Genomic DNA, 17925 nt, shown 5'->3' with positions numbered 1-17925 from the left:
GTACTGGCTTTGGAGTCAGAAACTCTTCCATTTGTTGGCTGGGTCGCTTCAGGTGTCTCTCTCTGTTATGGTTTATGTCTGTGTGTCCCCCCAATGCCTCGTGCGGATATGGGGCAGGCTATTAGAGTTGAATGATTGTGGGTGTGAGAGCTACACCCGCCCTGGGGTGGATAGTTTGCATATGTAAGGGAGAGGAAGAAGCTGCTTGGGGACATTCCTCCCCCATTCCGCCCTGGTGTGTGCTTGCGGCTTAGCTGTGTTCTGCCCTCCTGAGCTGCAGCTCTTTGCCATGTGCCACTGTGCCTTATAATCTGCCAAGTACGGACAGAACTTCCACGAACAAAATAAACGTTTCCTTCCTTAATTTTGGGCGTCAGGTATTTTGTCCCAGCAGCGAGAAAAAAGTAACCAAGACACACTCCATCTTGAAAGATTTCATTATGAAGGTTACTGGGGATTATATGCGTTTGTGCTTACGAATTCTCTACTACAGAATTCTGTGGTTAACAGATACTTGGTAAAAGGTGTCTATCCTCTCCTTGCTCTCCACGCTGGCTTATGAAATCCCGTTCTCCAGCCCACTCTTTAGTGATACGGACACCTGACCTCTCATCATGTAGTCCCAACACCTTAGCTTCATTGGTTCACTTTCATTTGTTTCAAGGACTTAATTTTTGAATATAGGAATTCCTCTAGTTTTTAATCATCAAACATCTATAAAATGCTTATTTTGTGGAAGGTTCTCAACAATGAAAGAGACACAGTCTTTGGCCTTAGAATTCCCAGAAAATTACAAATTATTCTAAAGCCCAATAGAGTGAGTTCTCTTTCAGTATCCTACGTCCACCAGATTATTCTTAAACCTTCCCAGCCTGTTGGTCCTCCTCTTCCTTTCCTGCTGCCCCCTCTCAAGTTCTAAGGCTTTGTTATGACAGATTCCAGAACTTCCGTGGACTATATTCCCTTTGTCTGCTTAATTCTGATAAACCTGAGTTACACAGTTCCTCAGAGACCCTCTGCATCTTTGTCTACGAGGGCCTCCCTGACACCCAAGTTCATACTGCTCAGAAACAGTAAGCTTGAGTTGTTTTATCTTGGCCTCCCTCTGACAAAGGAATCCAGATGACGTGGAACCCACTGAAGGCAGTACCTGGAAAATGGCAGTCCTGGGTAAGGACCAACTTCCTCTCCAAAGCTTTCTTGACTCTATTGGCTCAGGAGACTTTTCCTAGGGACACAAACACAATTTTCCCTTCTCACCTTCTTTTTTCCCAAATTCTATACCCATTATTTCATTCTCATGGATTTCTCTGGAACCTAGAAAGAAACAGCCAACAGTCTAGTCAACTCTAGAGTATTTGTAATGGCTTATTCTTTAGTTTCTAGAGTTTGAAGTGGTCAAACAAAATAACTACCTTCCACAGTATGTACCTGGAGAAATTCCTTACTCAGTTATTACCCGTCCTGTACTATCTTCACTCTGCGATCTGCCTTCACTCTGAGAAATAATGACTTACTCTTACTTTCCTCATGAATAAGGTAGGTCATCTTCTAGTTCCCCTATAGCAAAACCATTTCTGACACCATCCAAAGAGAATGCTACTCTCTGGAGGCTTAATCTGAGTTCACCATCTAGCTTTCTCTTCCTACCCTAGGGGTTATTCTTATTAGTCAAAAAATTCTGCTATAGTTAAGGCCAGAGTTACTATTTATTGTTTTTTTAGTGGTGCATTAGGAACAAATTTATGAAGGATGATTTGACAGGTGAATTTTTCATGAGACCAGACAGCTATAAAACTCAGTAGACACGTGCCTAACTTGCCCTGATTGGATACTGAATGAAGGCCCTTCACTCTGAGCTGTATCTCCCACCCTTTTCATTTTTTATTTTGAAACAGGGTCTCACTAAGCTGTACAGGCAGGACTCAAACTTGCGATTTTCCTGCCTCAGCCTCCCAGAATGCTGGGATTACATGTGTATGCCGCATGGTTTATTACATTTTGAAATGGATTCATACCTAGTGTTTTTTTGAAGTAGCTCTAATCTTGGTGTAATCTATGTTCTTAAGGCTTTCAGAGTTTGGTATTCTTCAGCATTTGCACTGTCACAGGCTGATTTACATTTGGTTTGTCCCCCATCCCTCCCTTCTCCAAAAATCTTCAAAGCCCCTGTTCTTTGAAAGCTCAACATATTGTCTATTTGAGATTTTTCCTTCCTATAAATCCAAGGTGCTACGTCAATCAAATGCAATTCAATCACACATAAACGCAGGTTGAATAGTCTCAGCATGCTTGTCAGCTTATCAGCTTAAGTCAGAAAACCTCACAGATATCCATTTTATCACAAAAGACTTGGTGGGCAATGATTTCTCGGTGATGAGAAATGTCTGTCTTCTCCTATGGCTTAGCAGCTTCAGTCAGCATCTTTTAGAAGCCTCTGAAGCTTTTTGATTACTCACCGTGCAAATTTTTGAGCATGCATTCCCTAGATGTGCACATTTATAAATACTATTAACATACAACTAAACAAAGATGTATGTTTTAAAATAAAAAATCATAAATGTCATAGATATAAGATAAAAATACATAAAAATAAAGTTCTAAATTTTTCTCATACCCCAAAGGACTGCTTTGCATACCACTAATTTCTTCTAATTTTCTCTTGTCTGAGAATAGGAAGCTGCACCAAGGAGGAAATTTGTCAAATTGCCCACTCTAAACCAAGGGTAGCCACCATGTGAAGCCCTTAGAATATAACCAAAAGCTGAAAATGGGCAGGGACAGAAATGTGGGGACAGTAAAATGATAAGGAAATAAAGGATCTGAGGAAGTAGAAAAAGAAAGGAAAAAGGTCTGTTAAGCAGAACTTGTCTCTGACAATAACGCAGCCCAAATAAGCCACCTACAGGTGAGTTTTTGTTTCAGAAATAACTCTGGCCATCATCCTGACTCTGCTGGCACTTGCCATTCTGGCCATTTTGTTAACAAGATGGACGCGACGCAGGCAAAATGGTAAGTACTGACTCAAAGGGAGACCCCTTGTCAAATTCACAAAAGCGAGGATGCCGACACAATCTCGAGTTTGTTTCTACCAATATTCTGGAGCTGTGTTTCAAATACGTGAGTCAAAAAATCTTCGACTTAGCAACTCTCCTTGCACTGCTACATTCCTAAAGTGTATGTTATCAATACTGTCATCAAAGAAATCACAAAGATAATTTAGCAAGAGTAAGAAACATGCTTTCAAACAGTATTATCTGAACTCCAAAGGAAAGTGAGTCAACTGGAATCAAGAAGACAGTATGCTAGCAGATATCAGCACCTAATATTATATGGAAAGGACTGGAGACTTTCAGTGACTTAACACAGAGAGGTGATGAGACCAATACTGAGTACACAGTGTTTAACAGTGCAAGAGAGACAGGGCTTATAAAAGCAGACTCCTTTCTACATCACAGAGTCCCATAGATTCTTCTCAGTGTCTCTCCTACTTCCTTCTAATCATCCTATTTCCCATACTAAAAGCCTGTGAGCCTTCAGAGAGCAATTAGTGTGAAAAGGTAGGTATAACAGGGTTTCCTGGAGATGCTAAGAAGAGGTGAGAATCAGTGAGGGCCACCTTGGGAGCAAAGCAGCATATTCAGAATGAGGAGAGCTGGGTCAGGGCAGAATAGTTCTCACAAGTAATTAACAGAAACATTTTTTGCCTAATTCTTCCACAGAAATGTATATGTCCAGATACAGTTCAGAACAAAGTAAGTACTTATATCCATGAGAAAAATAAATTTATGAATTTTTATAAGGCAGAAACAAAATTCATGTACTGTTTTGTTGCCAGCACCTGGTAGAAAATATATTCCATGAGCTGAACTTCTAAGTTACTAAGAAAAATATACCAAAGATTTCCTACAGTCTTGCAAACCAAATGTTGTTGGGCAGAATGAATTGGTAGTGAGTGGGCCTGCATGATTCTGAGGCTTTTTTCAGGGAGTAGCAACAGATACCAAGCCTTGGAATGGCAGACTCTTTGAGCACTGCAGTAGAAGGTTCAGTGGAAGTTCTAAGTCCAACAGCAAAGAGGGTCTCAGTAAAGGGGTGGGACAGAAGAGTGACCAGGAGTGAGAAAAACAGATGCAAGTAAGGTGACTATGATTGAGAGGTACAGTACCAAGCTGAATATATGAACAGCTAAAGCAGATTTTCCATTGTAAGACCTGGCAAGATACCAAAGTTGCTAACAAAGATAGGCCAGAATTAATAAAAGGGAAAAGAGCGAGGCAGTGGAGTAAAAGCAACTCTGAAGCTCCTCCTGATTATCAGTTAGCCTAGGTAATATTTCAAAGCTGGGGACTGATACAATCACTTACCTACCATCATCCACCTCTGCTACTTATTATGCACAATACCATTGTTCCTGCAAAATATACTAATTCATATTATTTTTGAAAACTGGAAGTTCATATTTACATTAACTCTCAGAGTCTTACGTAAAGCTCCATTGGGTAATATTTTCATCAGTGTGACAAAATATCTGAGAAAAAAATGACTTAAGGAAGAAAAGACCTATTTCAGCTCATGGGTTCAGAGACTGAAGTCCATGATCGCTGGCTCCACTGCTTCTAGGCCCGTGGCAAGGCAGAAACTTCATGGCAGAAGAGTGTGGCTGAGGAAGGCTGCTCCCCTCATGGGAGCCAAGAAGCAGAAAGAAAGGGAAACAACCAGAGGAGAAGGAGCCAGGGACCAGATATAGCCCCCAAGGTCACATTGGGCCTCACCTCCTGTTTCCATCCTCCCCCGATGATGCCATCAGATTGTTATCTCACCAATGGATTAGTCCATGTAATGGAGCTAGAACTCCGCATAAGCCAAGCATTTCACTAAGCCCCACCTACAAACACTGTTGCACGGGGGTTAAGTTTTCAATACTGTGCATGAGTTTTTGAGAGATGCTTCCTATTTAAACCATAATGCTTACTAATAATATAGAAGAAAAATCATGTACCTGTCTTTCCTTTATTCTCTAGGTTTTAGGCTTCTGGACTATGAAGACGGCACAGGTAAACAGATTAGAAAATTAGAAAATTAATGAAAGAATGGGTTATTTAGAAAAAAAAAGGCTCATCTCCCTTGTAGCACAATCTGTTAAAACAGCACATTTTTGTTGCTATGAAGTCAACTGCTTATCAATCTCTCTACGCATGTGCATATACAAAGAATTGTGCATTTATCTCGGAAAAGACAAATATTTCTCTTATTAAGACCACTAAAAAATTTCCAGCTCCTGTTTACCCCTAAGATCTTGAAAAGGTTACAGATCTCCTTGAAACAATTTCTTAGATGTTTAAAGTGAAGATAAAATACTACATATAATTTACAGGCTGTTATATAGATTAAATGGAATAATATATGTGAAAAGTCACTTTGGGAGACTTTGAACACTATACAGTATAATGTAAGAAGACATGAAATATAATTTCTATTTTAGAAGATGAAATTGGAGGTGTAGTGACACATGCCTATAATCCCAGCCCTCCAGAGGCTGAGGCAGGAGGATCACTATGAGTCTGAGGACAGTCTAAGCTACATGCTGTCTCCCTGAAAATCCTACCTGGAAAATAAGTTCTAGCATGACTTTAGAAGAGACAGCCCCTAAAAATGAGCCCTACTGGGAGTTCAAAGCCAGCCTGAAATATGTAGCAAGATTTAAAAAAAAAAAATTTGATGCTTATAAAGGTCGATACTTCCAGGCCTGGTGGCGCACAAATACTAGCACTTGGGAGGCTGAGGCAAGATGCTTGCTACGAGTTTGAGGCCAGCCTGGGCTACAAGTGAGCTCAAGGCCAGCCTGAACTTCATAGCGAGATCCTGTCTCAAAAACACAACAAAAAGGTTGATAGTTACTCAAGTTTACCTAGCTAAAGAAAGAGGACACAGATTTTGACTCTGACTCCAGTATCTGTACACTTATCACATGCTACCCCATCTTGATTTAAGATAACAACTCGTTTTATACTAAATTTCGGTATTTATTATTATTAATTGCTATAAACTTTCCCCAATGCAGATGTGTGTTCTGACATGAATATGGAATAACGATAAAGCTTCATTTAAGTAAAACTTCAGAGAGCCGGGAGTGGTGGCACACGCCTGTAATCCCAGTACTCGGGAGGCTGAGGCAGGAGGATCGTTGCGAGTTCGAAGCCAGCCTGGGCTACAAAGTGAGCTCAAGGTCAGCTTGAACTGCGTAGCGAGACCCTGTCTCAAAAAAAGACAAAAAAAGACAAAAAAAAAAAAAAAAAACTTCAGAAATTTGAATTATGAGGACACTCCAGGCATTATCTAATTCGTTTGCAGGGTTGTACATACCACTAATTTCAATATATTGCACATACCTTTAACTCTCACACCTCAACATGCATTGCTATCTTTCAAAATCTACTCCCCTGGGCTGCCTGTTGATGCGCCCCTGCTCACACGCTGTCCTAGCTCCAAAACTCACTAAGTGACGCTAGAATTGCCTCTCATGCTGGCCTCGATGCACTAAAGTCACCCATACTAGGTCCACCAACCAAGCTAGAACTACAGAGTTGATGAGGTTGCATATTGTGGGAACAATCGCGCGCACACACACACCACAGTACAAGCAAAAGTACCACAGTTCCCCAAAAGTGGAAGAAAGAATGAAAGGTCCAAGGTCCACACTTAAACTGACGGTCCATTCCTCTCCTTCTTACCTCTATGATTCTTGTGTAATGAATAAGAATAGAGAGGAAAGGCTAATGACATCCTTTCTTTTTTGAAAGAGAACCCCCTAAAAATGGAAATATCTGGAAAAGTAACAAATCGCAGTAATAGAATATAGATTAACGATAAACTGATTTCTTCATGAGTTTTTGATAAAATTAATGTTTTATTTCTTTCCCAAAAGGTTCATCCTCTAGGAGACCTAAAAAAGGAAGAGGTAAACAGATTTTCATCTAATCAGACAGCAATGTAGACATAATTTTCAAGGTTCAATCTCATTATTTTTTCATTTTTTAGGATGCCGGCAACCATATTTAACAGAAAGTGGTAAGTAAATCAGACACTGGATTCTTAAGAAATTAATACATAAGTCCGCTTAAGAGAAATTAAGACATTTTTCTTCAATTCTCTAGACATTTCATATGATTATCAAGGTAAGTATACTCAGAGATTAAAGGATAAAAATGAATACTTCCTGTCATACCATGAGGTGGTAAAAATCTCAAGTGTTAGATAGCTTTCTGACACTGTGACAAAATATCTGAGAAAAGCAGCTTTAAAAACAGGAAATATTTATTTTTGCACATGGTTTCTGTTCATGGTTGCTTGGCCTGCTTGCTTTCAGTCCTGTGGAGAGGCAGTATATCGAGATGAAAGTTTCTGGTAGAGAAAAGATAGTCACCTGACGGCAGCCAGGAAGCAGAGAGAGCTCGCTTTTATCACAAAGTCCCTTTCCTGTAACTCATTAAGTTATAAATTAATAAATGAATTAATCCACACATGAAGTGGAAGCCCTCATAATGTAATCGCCTCCCAAACACCTGCCCTGAACACTGCTCGCAGGGAATCAAGCCTTCAACATATTCGCTTTTCGGGGACACTTACAATCCAAACTACAACAAGATAAAAAATAAAGTAGTGTAAAGAATACTCTGATTAATGTTTAGAAATATTCACCTTTATGCAGTAGGTTTTTTTATTAAGTACCACCCTTTTCTTCTCCTGAGTCAACACACACAAGTACTCTGAGAGTGACATCCGCAAGTGAAACAGAAGCTTTTCACTGTCAACCCTCCCAAAAGAATAGATTTTATACAACTATCCATGGATGAAGGAACCTTTGTGGGAATCTAGGAGTCCAGTGGAGTGCTCGCTTCGGCAGCACATATACTAGGAGTCCAGTGGAGAAATTTCAGCATGTAATTAGAACATAAAAGCTTAGAATGTAGGCCTTTAAAAGGTTAATACTAACCACTAAATGTGCCTTTCTTGTGATATTGAAGAATAAATCCCTGAAATTCATCACATTATGGCACTACTTGTGTAATAAAATTCCAGGGGCACAAACAAATGTGGTTATTCTCTAGGTTATCATTTACACCTCCTGCTTCTCGGGCATCAAACTTCCTCAGTGGCACACATTTGGCCAGTGCAAGAAGCTACCTCACCGTGAGGAAATTAAGCGTTCATAGGCAAGAAAATAAAACTACACACAAGAAGAGAAGAGAATCAATATGTACTCAGCACCTATTATGTGCTAGTCCCTCCAGTGGGTATTCTTCACTTTATTTTGTATATATAAACAACCCTGTTAGTCCTACACAGAGGAACTGCTCCAAAATCCCTCCCTGGTTGTCTAAGGTCTCCACTAGCCTACAAAGGAGAACAAAAGGGAAAGGTGCTTCGTCCCCCAGGCTTATGTAGCCCCACATCAGGGACACTGTTGAGGATTTCGGTTCCCATAATCCTTTGCACAGGGAACTTATATAATCATAATACAATGTTTTTTCCTATGAATGTAAGGCATTTCACTCTTCAGGCTAAAAGCCAAATTCTGATCCCCTCCTACACACAAGCACTGGCATTTGTATTCACCCAGGTGCTCAGTCCATCTACCTTGTGGTCATCTTGAACTCTTTTCTCTCATTCTCCTCATCCAATCCACCAGCAAATTCTATTACTGACATTTTCAAACTATTTTCCAAATCAGATCGTTTTTCACCACAGTACGGACCTCAGCCCGAACACCAGCGTCTCTTGCCTGGACTATTCCAACTGTTTCCAAAACTGGTCTCCTTGTTTCTCTTCCCTCTTCTTATAGTCTACTTTCCTCACCACAGTCATGAAGAGCTTTCATCAGTACTTCTAAATAATTAATTTGCTATATGTTATTATCGCTAATTTATGAAAAGACATACATGCTCGAGAAATGTTAAAGATTTACCCAAGTCCACCGGGCTTACAAGTGACTAATTCGGATTATGAACTTAGAATTGTCTAACTCTAAATTTCATTTTTACACAACTTAGTAAGATCTTATTATTTCTTTGCATTCTCAGGGTAAAACTTGAATTGGTAAATAGTTTATTACTGTCTGAATAAGGCAAAATTTAAAACTTATGAAGCCAATGACTGTATATTTCTCTGACTTACCAGTCACCTCTAGGTAGCCCAGTAAGTTCCCCAGCTCTCTTAGTCTCCCCTGTATCATCTCCAGACAAAGAAATATAAATGTACTGGTCAAATTGGGACTGCAGAAGTATTCTGGCAGAAAAAGATTAACTAAAGTCATTATGTTAGCTTAGGTACATGAAAGTTAACACTTACCATTTAGTTAAATTTTAAAATATCATATTAAAATTACTATGGCAATTCAAATTTTTTGAAATTTAACTGAGTTCATTCTTTGTTTTTTTTTTGGTTTTTCTCCTGTACCGGGAACCGAACTCACAACCTTGCGCTTGCCAGGCAGGCGCTTCTGCCGCTGAGCTAAATCCCCAGCCCCTAACTGAGTTCATTCTTAATTTTATAAATGTAAGTACATCACATTAAAGTGTTTATAGTGGGCTAGGGATGTAGCTCAGCAGCATAGCCCCTGCCCAGCAAGCACGAGGTCGTGAGTTCAATTTCTAGTACCAAAAAAAAAAAAAAAAAAAAAAACCCAAAAAAATAAATAAAGTGTTTGTAGCAAATTTCAAGCAGTATGTAAAAGTGTTCAGCATCTCAATATCTTCTGTTTCTAAAATCTGCATAAAGCCATAAGAAAAAAGTAACTGTGAAAAAAGGAATTTCTATTTTTTTTTACTTAATTCCCACCACGATGGCAACAAAGTATGGAAGAAGACCACTTAATTTCAGAGGTGGAGCTGAAGGAAAAAAGTTGTCTATTTCATCTGTTTCTAGGTAGATCTTTAACTATAATTTAATATAATATCAAATAATACTGCTAGGCAACACAATTTAGATCAATCACAATGTTGAAATTACTATTTATTTTTGGGCGTTCATGAAAACAACAGTAATAGTATGACTCATTTTTGTGTGGTCTGCTTTGCCCATCTCCAGATCTTTCAGAAATTCTGTTCCTATGACATCACTGAAAAACACATTTTAGAACACGGAATACATATTGAATTACAAAAATAACTGTTAAATTACAAGAGTATTTGCTAAAATTTGCCACTTTCCATTGAATGTGAATTCTCAATCAGCTGAGTAAATTTTTTTTTGCTCTCTATTTTATGATTAATATGATCCTGTGTTTTAATGTTTCTGTGTATTATTATTATTACACACATTTTCCTCTTCTAACCTTTGCCTGCTTTTTTTTTTACTTCATTTAACTCATAAATTAAGCCTTGAGATCTTGCCTGCATTTTCTTGCCTGTTTGGCATCTAAGGATGTTCACTGATTAATCATTTGTAATAATAGAACTAAAATTGAAACTAATTTTTCTTTGTTCCTTTCCTGTGTATGTGTATGTTTTCAGAAGACTCCAGAGGAAAATACAGTAAGTTTTCTTATTTCTCAACAAATATTTGATTCCCATGAGTAACATTTTCCTAGATTGTAAATGTTTTGAGGAAAGAGAAATCCTGTCAGAATATATGAACACAAAGAAGTCTTCTAATGCAGATTTAAAGCAGTCTGCTAGTAACAAGTTCCCAAAGTAAAAGAAATAATGAGAGAAAAAGGTGGAAGAGAATAAGAGAGAAGTGAATGAGGAAGGGAAGGATGAGAACAGAGAAAGATGTAAGCCACGGCACTTTATAGGAATAGCATTTGTCTACTAAAAATTAAATCCTCTTTAGAGATTGAAGGGATGAGAGATACACCAGGCACACCTGTAATCCCAGCACTTGGGAGGCTGAGTGAGGATTGCGGTGAGCTCGAGGCCAGTCTGCTCTACATAGTGAGTTCAAGGCCAGCCTGGAATACACAGCAAGACTCTCCCCACCCAAAAAAAACAAGAAAGGAAAGGAAGAGCAAAGGAAGGAAGGGGCTGGGGATTTAGCTCAGCGGCACAGCGCCTGCCTGGCAAGCGCGAGGTTGTGAGTTCGATTTCCGGTACTGGAAAAAAAAAAAAAAGAAAGAAAAAGAAAGGAAAGATGAGAAATACCTGGTTCAAGTGGTCTCCGAGTAGTCATCACCTGGTCAGTAAGGCCTCGCTGAATTCCTGAGAAACAAGTGACAAGCCTGAAGCTGATGCGCAAAAGCTAGGGACCCAAATTCTAACGCTGCAACTCATGTTTTTTTTTGTATGTGTTTCAGCACCATCAGCCAGCTCCGGAGGTAAGTCCTTTGTGGCTGATTTTCAATTCTAGTGTCATCAAGTTTGGAAGCCTTGTTTCTATATTTTTTTAAAGTAAGTCCAAAAAGTAAAAGTTGTGTATCCACACCCTTGATGTACCAAACTGGTATTTGTCATATTTCTTCAGCTATAGATAATGCTGAAATCCCATTTTGTCATATTTCTCCAGCTATAGATAATGCTGAAATCCCATTTGTCCCCATCCTTAGACTGACTACGCTCCCCTCCTCGGAAACACTTTTAAATGCATTATAAATCTTTAAAGTCTTTTTTGCATACTTCTATAATCTCTATCACTGAATAAAATATAGTATTTTGTACTATTAGAATTTTACTGAATACCATCCTGAAGGTGTCTTTATGACGAGTTTTTCTCAAAAAATATAATTTTACAATAGATAGACATCCAAGTTATACACTTTCACTGTTGACTAATATTCCAGCTTACAAATATACAGCATTTTTCCCTATCATTTCCACTACTGATGCATTCTCAATGTTTCCAATTTCTGGCATCACAAATAGTACTGCAAAGGTTACCTTTAAGTAGTAGATGGAAAGCAACTCATCAGGTATGTACCTTGAAGAGGGGATAGAGTATCATATGTAATGAATATTTATGTAACTTATTCTATATTTTACATTTTTCTAGCTATAACTGAGCTCTGTAGTACTTACATAGGAAGAATATATATACATATATATACATTTATTTCCATTTATTAAACCTTTATTTTTGTGTTAAATGTTTGAAAATATTGCCTCTAGTTCTGTCACCTAGTTTTAAATTTTATGTCTCTTAACTTTTAGAAGGGCTCCACTCTACCTATCCCAACACATAATTGACTGTAATAAAATGTACTCTTTTGGTCTTTCTTATCTAGAAATCACAAAGATACTATATTAAAATTTTCCTAAGGGTTATGAAATTTCTCTTTCTACAAGAAAGCTTTAATGCAAATGATTTCCTTTGAGGGGGTTATTTTAGAAATTATATAGATGGGACCTAATTTTTTTGTCTGAAAATCTTGATTTTCCATCTGGATTTATTTACTGATGAATCCATTCTCCACAGATTTGTAATGCCACCTTCACTTATAAGTTTGGTTTTTCTCTAAATTTTGTTTGCTATTCCAGTGATCTTTTGTCTTTTACTACATTGCTTCCATTATTAAAACTTTATCATATTTATTATAAGAAATGTCATATTATTGTCTTGTTTTCCAGAACTACTTTGGCTATTGTTGGACCTTCATTCTTACCCAAAAATTTTAGAATTAGTTCATCAGATATCAAAAAAGTCACACTAGGATTTCATTTGAATTTCATTGTCTGTAGATTTATATACAAAATCAATTCTTTCGGGGCTGGGGATTTAGCTCAGCGGCAAAAGCGCCTGCCTGGCAAGCGCAAGGTCGTGAGTTCGGTTCCCGGTACCGGAGAAAACCAAAAAAAAAAAAATCAATTCTTTCATGAATTAACACAGCAATCTATGTATTATTCAAATTTTTATATAACCTTCAGTAATAGAATGCAAATTTTTCCAGAAAGGTCTTGCATGTGTTTGTTAGATTAATTCCTCTGTGTGTGTGCGCACACATGTGCATATGTGTGTGTGTGTGTTTTTTTGAGGCTGAGTATTGAACCCAGTGCCTCACTAACAAAGCACTCTACCAGTGAGCTATATGTCTGCCCCATTTTTGTTTCTGTTTGAGTGATATTTTTGTTTGTACTGGACTTAACAATTATTATAAATTTTATGCTGTATCTCTGAGAGATTTTTGAATCTAGCCACTTTACTGTGTTCCTAGAATTCTAAACACAATGTCTTTTTTTCCACCTATTACATCAATTTTCTAATCATTTCTTTTTCTTTCTTCTGTTGAATGTTAAAACATTGCATTAGTCACACCTTCCTTCTCATTGTCCAATGATAACAGGAAAGCCTCTGACTTCACCATAATGCTTGCTTTCTTTTGTTTTTTTTTTTTGTTTGTTTGTTTGTTTGTTTTTTAAATAAAAGGAGGAAAACATTAACAGACAGACAACATTTTACAAAATAGCAGAAGAACAGTACAGACAATACGGAGTTACAAATAAAGTGGTAGGGAATTAACAATGCTTGCTGCATTACATATTGATATCTTCAAAGTGGCTTCTCATGAAAACAGATATAGACATGCAATGCTGATCAACCGAGGACTCATTGACAGTTTCTTTCAGCAAAGAAATAGAAGACAGTAGAACAACCATCTTAACTATCCTGTATATACATACATACAACTTTCTCCTTCTTTCCCTTCTCTTTTCCCACATCCCAGTTGCCCTTTACCCTTGAGTGGTTTGCTTGCTTTCTTTTGGAAGCACCCATTCATTAGCACAGGGAAAGTCCTTTCTATTTCTGATTAGCTCACAAAAACTTTATCAAGAATGACTACTGAATAAATTGTAATTAATTGTTTTGCACACTTACTGGCATAATATTATTCATTTAAAGTTGGCATTCTATTGATATGTTCTGCTTTTACTCCTAAGGTCATTTGGCTGTGCATTCTGTCTTTCTGTTACTATTCACGAGAGATAGTCATTTATTATACAATCAATCTGGTTTTACTGAACACCTGGTTATTTTTTTCCTATTTCACTAGTTTCTGCTTTTGCATTTAGAATGTTTTTCTCTCCAGCTTTCTTCTGGTACAGTTTTCTAGCTAGCTGTATGAAATAATTTTCATATTTTTATTTTCTTTTTTATTAAGTTTACTGGTGCAATTTAGATTCACAAAATGATCATATTCATCATAAGGAATTTGTACCTGTACATGGTATATTCTGATTCCTTTTTTTTCCCATACTACTGCCCTCCCTTCAACCCCTCTCCCCCTCTTTATTTGCACAGCATTGTTTTCATTTTATTTCTTTTTCTTCTCCATTCCTTCCTTTCCCCTTTCCCCTCCCTCCTCCCTACTGCCCTTTAACAACTGAACAATTTCTATTTCAAAATATCTATGATACGTTTTGGTTCTTATTTACACTCTCAGTTTCTCACACCAGAGAGGCAATTTGATATTTATATGTGTCCAATTTATTTCACTTAAGAGACGGTTTCGTGGTACATCCATTTACCCAGAAATATCTCATTTATCCTTCTTTATGTCTTAGTAGTACTACATTGTATAAATAAAAAATAAATTAAAAACCACATTTTTTATCCATTCCTTGGTTGATAGGCATTTGGGTTTTTTCCAAGATTTAGCTATGACAAACTGTGCTGCTATAAACATGGGTGCACATATTTCACTGGGATATGATGCTTTTAGCTGGGTCAAATGGGACCACCACTCCTAGTTTTTTGAGGAATCTCCACGCTTGACTTCCATAGTGTTGTACCAGTCTACACTCCCACCAACAGTGGAGAATTCCTTTTTCCCCACAGCCTGGCCAGCATACAGACTGAGGTGGAATTTCAGCATTGTTTTAATTTGCATCTCTCCAATGACCAGTGATAAACATTTTTTCATACATTTATTGGCCATTTCTACTCAGATGCCCATTTTTGGATTGGGTCTTTAAATCTGGGTGGGGGTGTCTGATTTTTTTCAATTGCTTTTATATTCTGGATATTTATCCTCTGTCTGAGGAACTGATTAAAAGTTTTTTCACACACTATGGGTTGTCTTTTCACTCTGCTGGTGACTTCTGCTGTGTGCAAAAGTTTTTTAATACAATGATATCACAGTTGTTGACTCTTTGCAGTATTTCCCATGCAGTCAGGGCCTTACTCTTTAATTCTTTGCCTGCACCTATATCTTCAAGATTTCTACCTATTCTCTCTTCCAGAAAATTTAGTATTGCTGTTTTAATATTTAGATTTTGATCCATTTTGTTTTAGTTTAGTGCATAGTGAGAGACTAGATATAGTCATTGGCATGTCAAAAGCCAGTGTTTTCAGCACCATTTATGAAAGAGGCCATCTTTCTTCCAGTGAATGTGTCTGGCACCTTTGTCAAGTAGGTGGCTGAGTGTATTTAGAGTTGTTGCATCTTTTAATCTGCTTCACTGATCTTTAGGTCTGTTTTTTGCCAGTACTATGCTGTTTTCATCACAATAGTATTGTAGTATAATTTCAAGTCAGGGACTGTGATGCCCTCTGCCTTGCCTTTGTTGCTCAGAATTCTTTTTAGTATTCTAGGTCTCTTCTAATTCCAACTGAATTTTAGGAATGTTTTTTGTATTTCTGCAAGGTATGCTAACAGTATTATGATTGGAACTGCATTAAATCTGTATAATAATTTTGGAAGTATAGCCATTTTCACTGTTTGTTCTTCTACCCAAGAGCAAGGGATATCTTCCCATTTTCTGATATCCTTTTCAATATTCTTTTTCAAAATACTATAATTTTTAACATAGAGATCTTATACTTCTGTTTTTAGATTGATTCCTATTTCATTTTTCAGTGTTATTGTGAAAGTCATGGTACATAATTTCTCTATCAGTGAGTTTATTATTTGTGGACAAGAATGCTATTGATTATTGAGCACTGACTTTGTATCCAGCTATGCTACTGAATTTGGTTATTAAATCTAGAAGTCTTTTGGTGGAGTTTTTCAGGTCTTCTATGTAAAGTATCATGTCATCTGCAAATAATGATAATTTCATTTCTTCCTTTCCTATCCTTATTCCTTTTACTTCTTTCTCTTGTCTAGTTGTACTGGCTAGTGTTTCCAGAACTGTATTGAAAGCAGTGGCAAGTGGACATTCTTGTCTTGTTCCTGATTTAAGAATGAAAAGCTTCAGTTTCTGACCATTTAGTATGATGTGGGCTGTTGGTTTGTCATGTATGGCCTTTACCTGATTGACAAAAAGGCCATCTATTCCAATTTTTTAAAGGGTTTTTTAATCAAGGGGTGTTGGAATTTGTCAAATACTTTTTCCACATCTACTGAGATAATCATGTGATACTTGAGTTTGGCTCTGTTGATTTGGTATATTACATTTATTGATTTGCATATGTTGACCTATCCCTGCATTCTGGGGATGAATCCCACTTGGTCATAGTGTACAGTCTTCCTGATGATTTACTCGTTGTCTGCTAGTATTTTATTGAGGTTCTTTGCATCTATGTTCATTAGAGAGATTAGCCAGTAGTTCTCTTTTTTGGTTGGATCTTTGTCTGGTCTTGGAATCAGGGTAATATTTGCTTCCATGAATGACTTTGGGAGTATTACTCTCTTTCAAGCCCATCAAAGAGTTTGAAATAGATCTTCTCTAAATTTCTTGTACAATTCAGCAGTGAATCTGTTAGGCTCTGGTCTTTCCTTTGTTGGTAAGTTTTAGATTAATTTCCAATTGCATTGATTGATATTCAGTTATTTAGAAATTCTATATCTTCTTGATTTAGCTTTGGCAAGTCATATGTATCTAGAAATATGTCCATTTTTTCTGTTTCCCTTCTTATTAAAGGTTCTCTAAGTATTGATAATCTCAATTTCCACAGGATCTGTTGTAATTTCACCGTTTTCATTCCTAATTGCATGAATTTGGACCTTTTCTTTTCTTTTTTGATAAGGTTGCCTAAGGGTTTATCAATTTTATTAAATCTTTCAAAGAACCAACACTTCAAGTCATTTTTGTATTATTTTCTTAGCCTCAATTGCATTAATTTTTGTTCTGATCTTTATAATTTCCTCCCTCATATGAGCTTTGGACTAGTTCCTCTTTTCTAGATATTTGAGGCTCAACATTAGGGTGTTTACTTGAGCTTGTTCTGTTTTCCTGATATAAGAATTCACTGCTATAAATTTCCCTCTTGGGACTGCTTTCATTGCATCCCATAAGTTTGAGTATGTTGTATTGGCATTATCATCTAATTATAGATACTGTTCAGTTTCTTCTGTGACCCACTGTTTGTTTAGAGGGCTGTTATTTAATTTCCATGTTTTCATGGAGTTCAGTGGTTTCTTTTGCCAGTAATTTCCAATTTCATTGCACTATGGCTAGATAATATGTATGGGATAATTTCAGTTCATTTGCATTTACTTAAACATGTTCTATGGGATATTATGTAGTCTGTTTTGGAAAAAGTCCCATGCACAGCTGAGAAGAATGTGTGTTCTGATGTACGGTGGAACAGTCTGTAGACATCTAAGTCCATTTGTTCACAGGTTTGGTATAATTGATATTTCTTTGTTGTCTAGTTGATCTGTTTGTGACAGTGGGAAATTAAGGTCCCCCCATTACAATTGTGTGAGTACTTATTTGATTTTTCATGTCCATTAATATTTGTTTTATGCAGCTGGATTGGGTGAATATATATTTGACTGCTTTCTCTTCCTGGAGTTTTCTCATAACAAGTGTATAGTGACTTTATCTCTTCTGATCAGTCTTGGCTTGATGTTCACATTGTCTGCAAATAGAATAGCTACCCCTTCTTTCTGTGGGATTCCTGTTGCATGGAATATTGCTTTCCATCCCTTGACTTTCAGTCTATGAATTTCTTTTTTAGTTAAGTGTGTTTCATGTATGCAGCATATTGTCAGAATTTGTTTCTTGATCGATTCTGACAGTCTTTTTTTTTTTTTTTTTTTTTTTT

The 17925-nt window shown here is 37.2% G+C and overlaps 1 protein-coding gene and 1 long non-coding RNA gene across 5 annotated transcripts in view; one reads left to right on the top strand and one right to left on the bottom strand.

Annotated features, from left to right (window-relative positions):
• Window positions 1–958: 958 nt before the first annotated feature.
• The window catches only part of LOC102007696 (chromosome unknown open reading frame, human C6orf10), an 85022-nt gene continuing 68055 nt past the window's right edge, over window positions 959–17925 (top strand). For all 4 annotated transcript variants that reach the window (XM_013516717.1, XM_013516716.1, XM_013516715.1 and 1 more), the window contains exons 1-8: window positions 959–1170; window positions 2926–3012; window positions 3723–3755; window positions 5025–5057; window positions 6929–6961; window positions 7042–7071; window positions 10515–10535; window positions 11297–11317. In XM_013516717.1, the coding sequence (XP_013372171.1) occupies window positions 1158–1170; window positions 2926–3012; window positions 3723–3755; window positions 5025–5057; window positions 6929–6961; window positions 7042–7071; window positions 10515–10535; window positions 11297–11317 (271 nt within the window). In that variant the 5' untranslated portion in view covers window positions 959–1157. The remainder of the gene's footprint in view (window positions 1171–2925; window positions 3013–3722; window positions 3756–5024; window positions 5058–6928; window positions 6962–7041; window positions 7072–10514; window positions 10536–11296; window positions 11318–17925) is intronic.
• On the bottom strand, window positions 9185–11923 carry LOC106149069. The gene is made up of 3 exons (XR_001235011.1): window positions 11877–11923; window positions 11145–11201; window positions 9185–9288 (listed from the first exon to the last, which is right to left on the bottom strand). It is a non-coding gene; the product is annotated as an uncharacterized LOC106149069 (long non-coding RNA).

Source organism: Chinchilla lanigera, unplaced genomic scaffold (genome assembly GCF_000276665.1).
Source record: "Chinchilla lanigera isolate Chin_1 unplaced genomic scaffold, ChiLan1.0 scaffold00036, whole genome shotgun sequence".
Lineage (NCBI taxonomy): Eukaryota > Metazoa > Chordata > Mammalia > Rodentia > Chinchillidae > Chinchilla > Chinchilla lanigera.
Note: the sequence above shows the minus strand (reverse complement) of the source record. Positions and strands in the feature narration are given on the sequence as shown.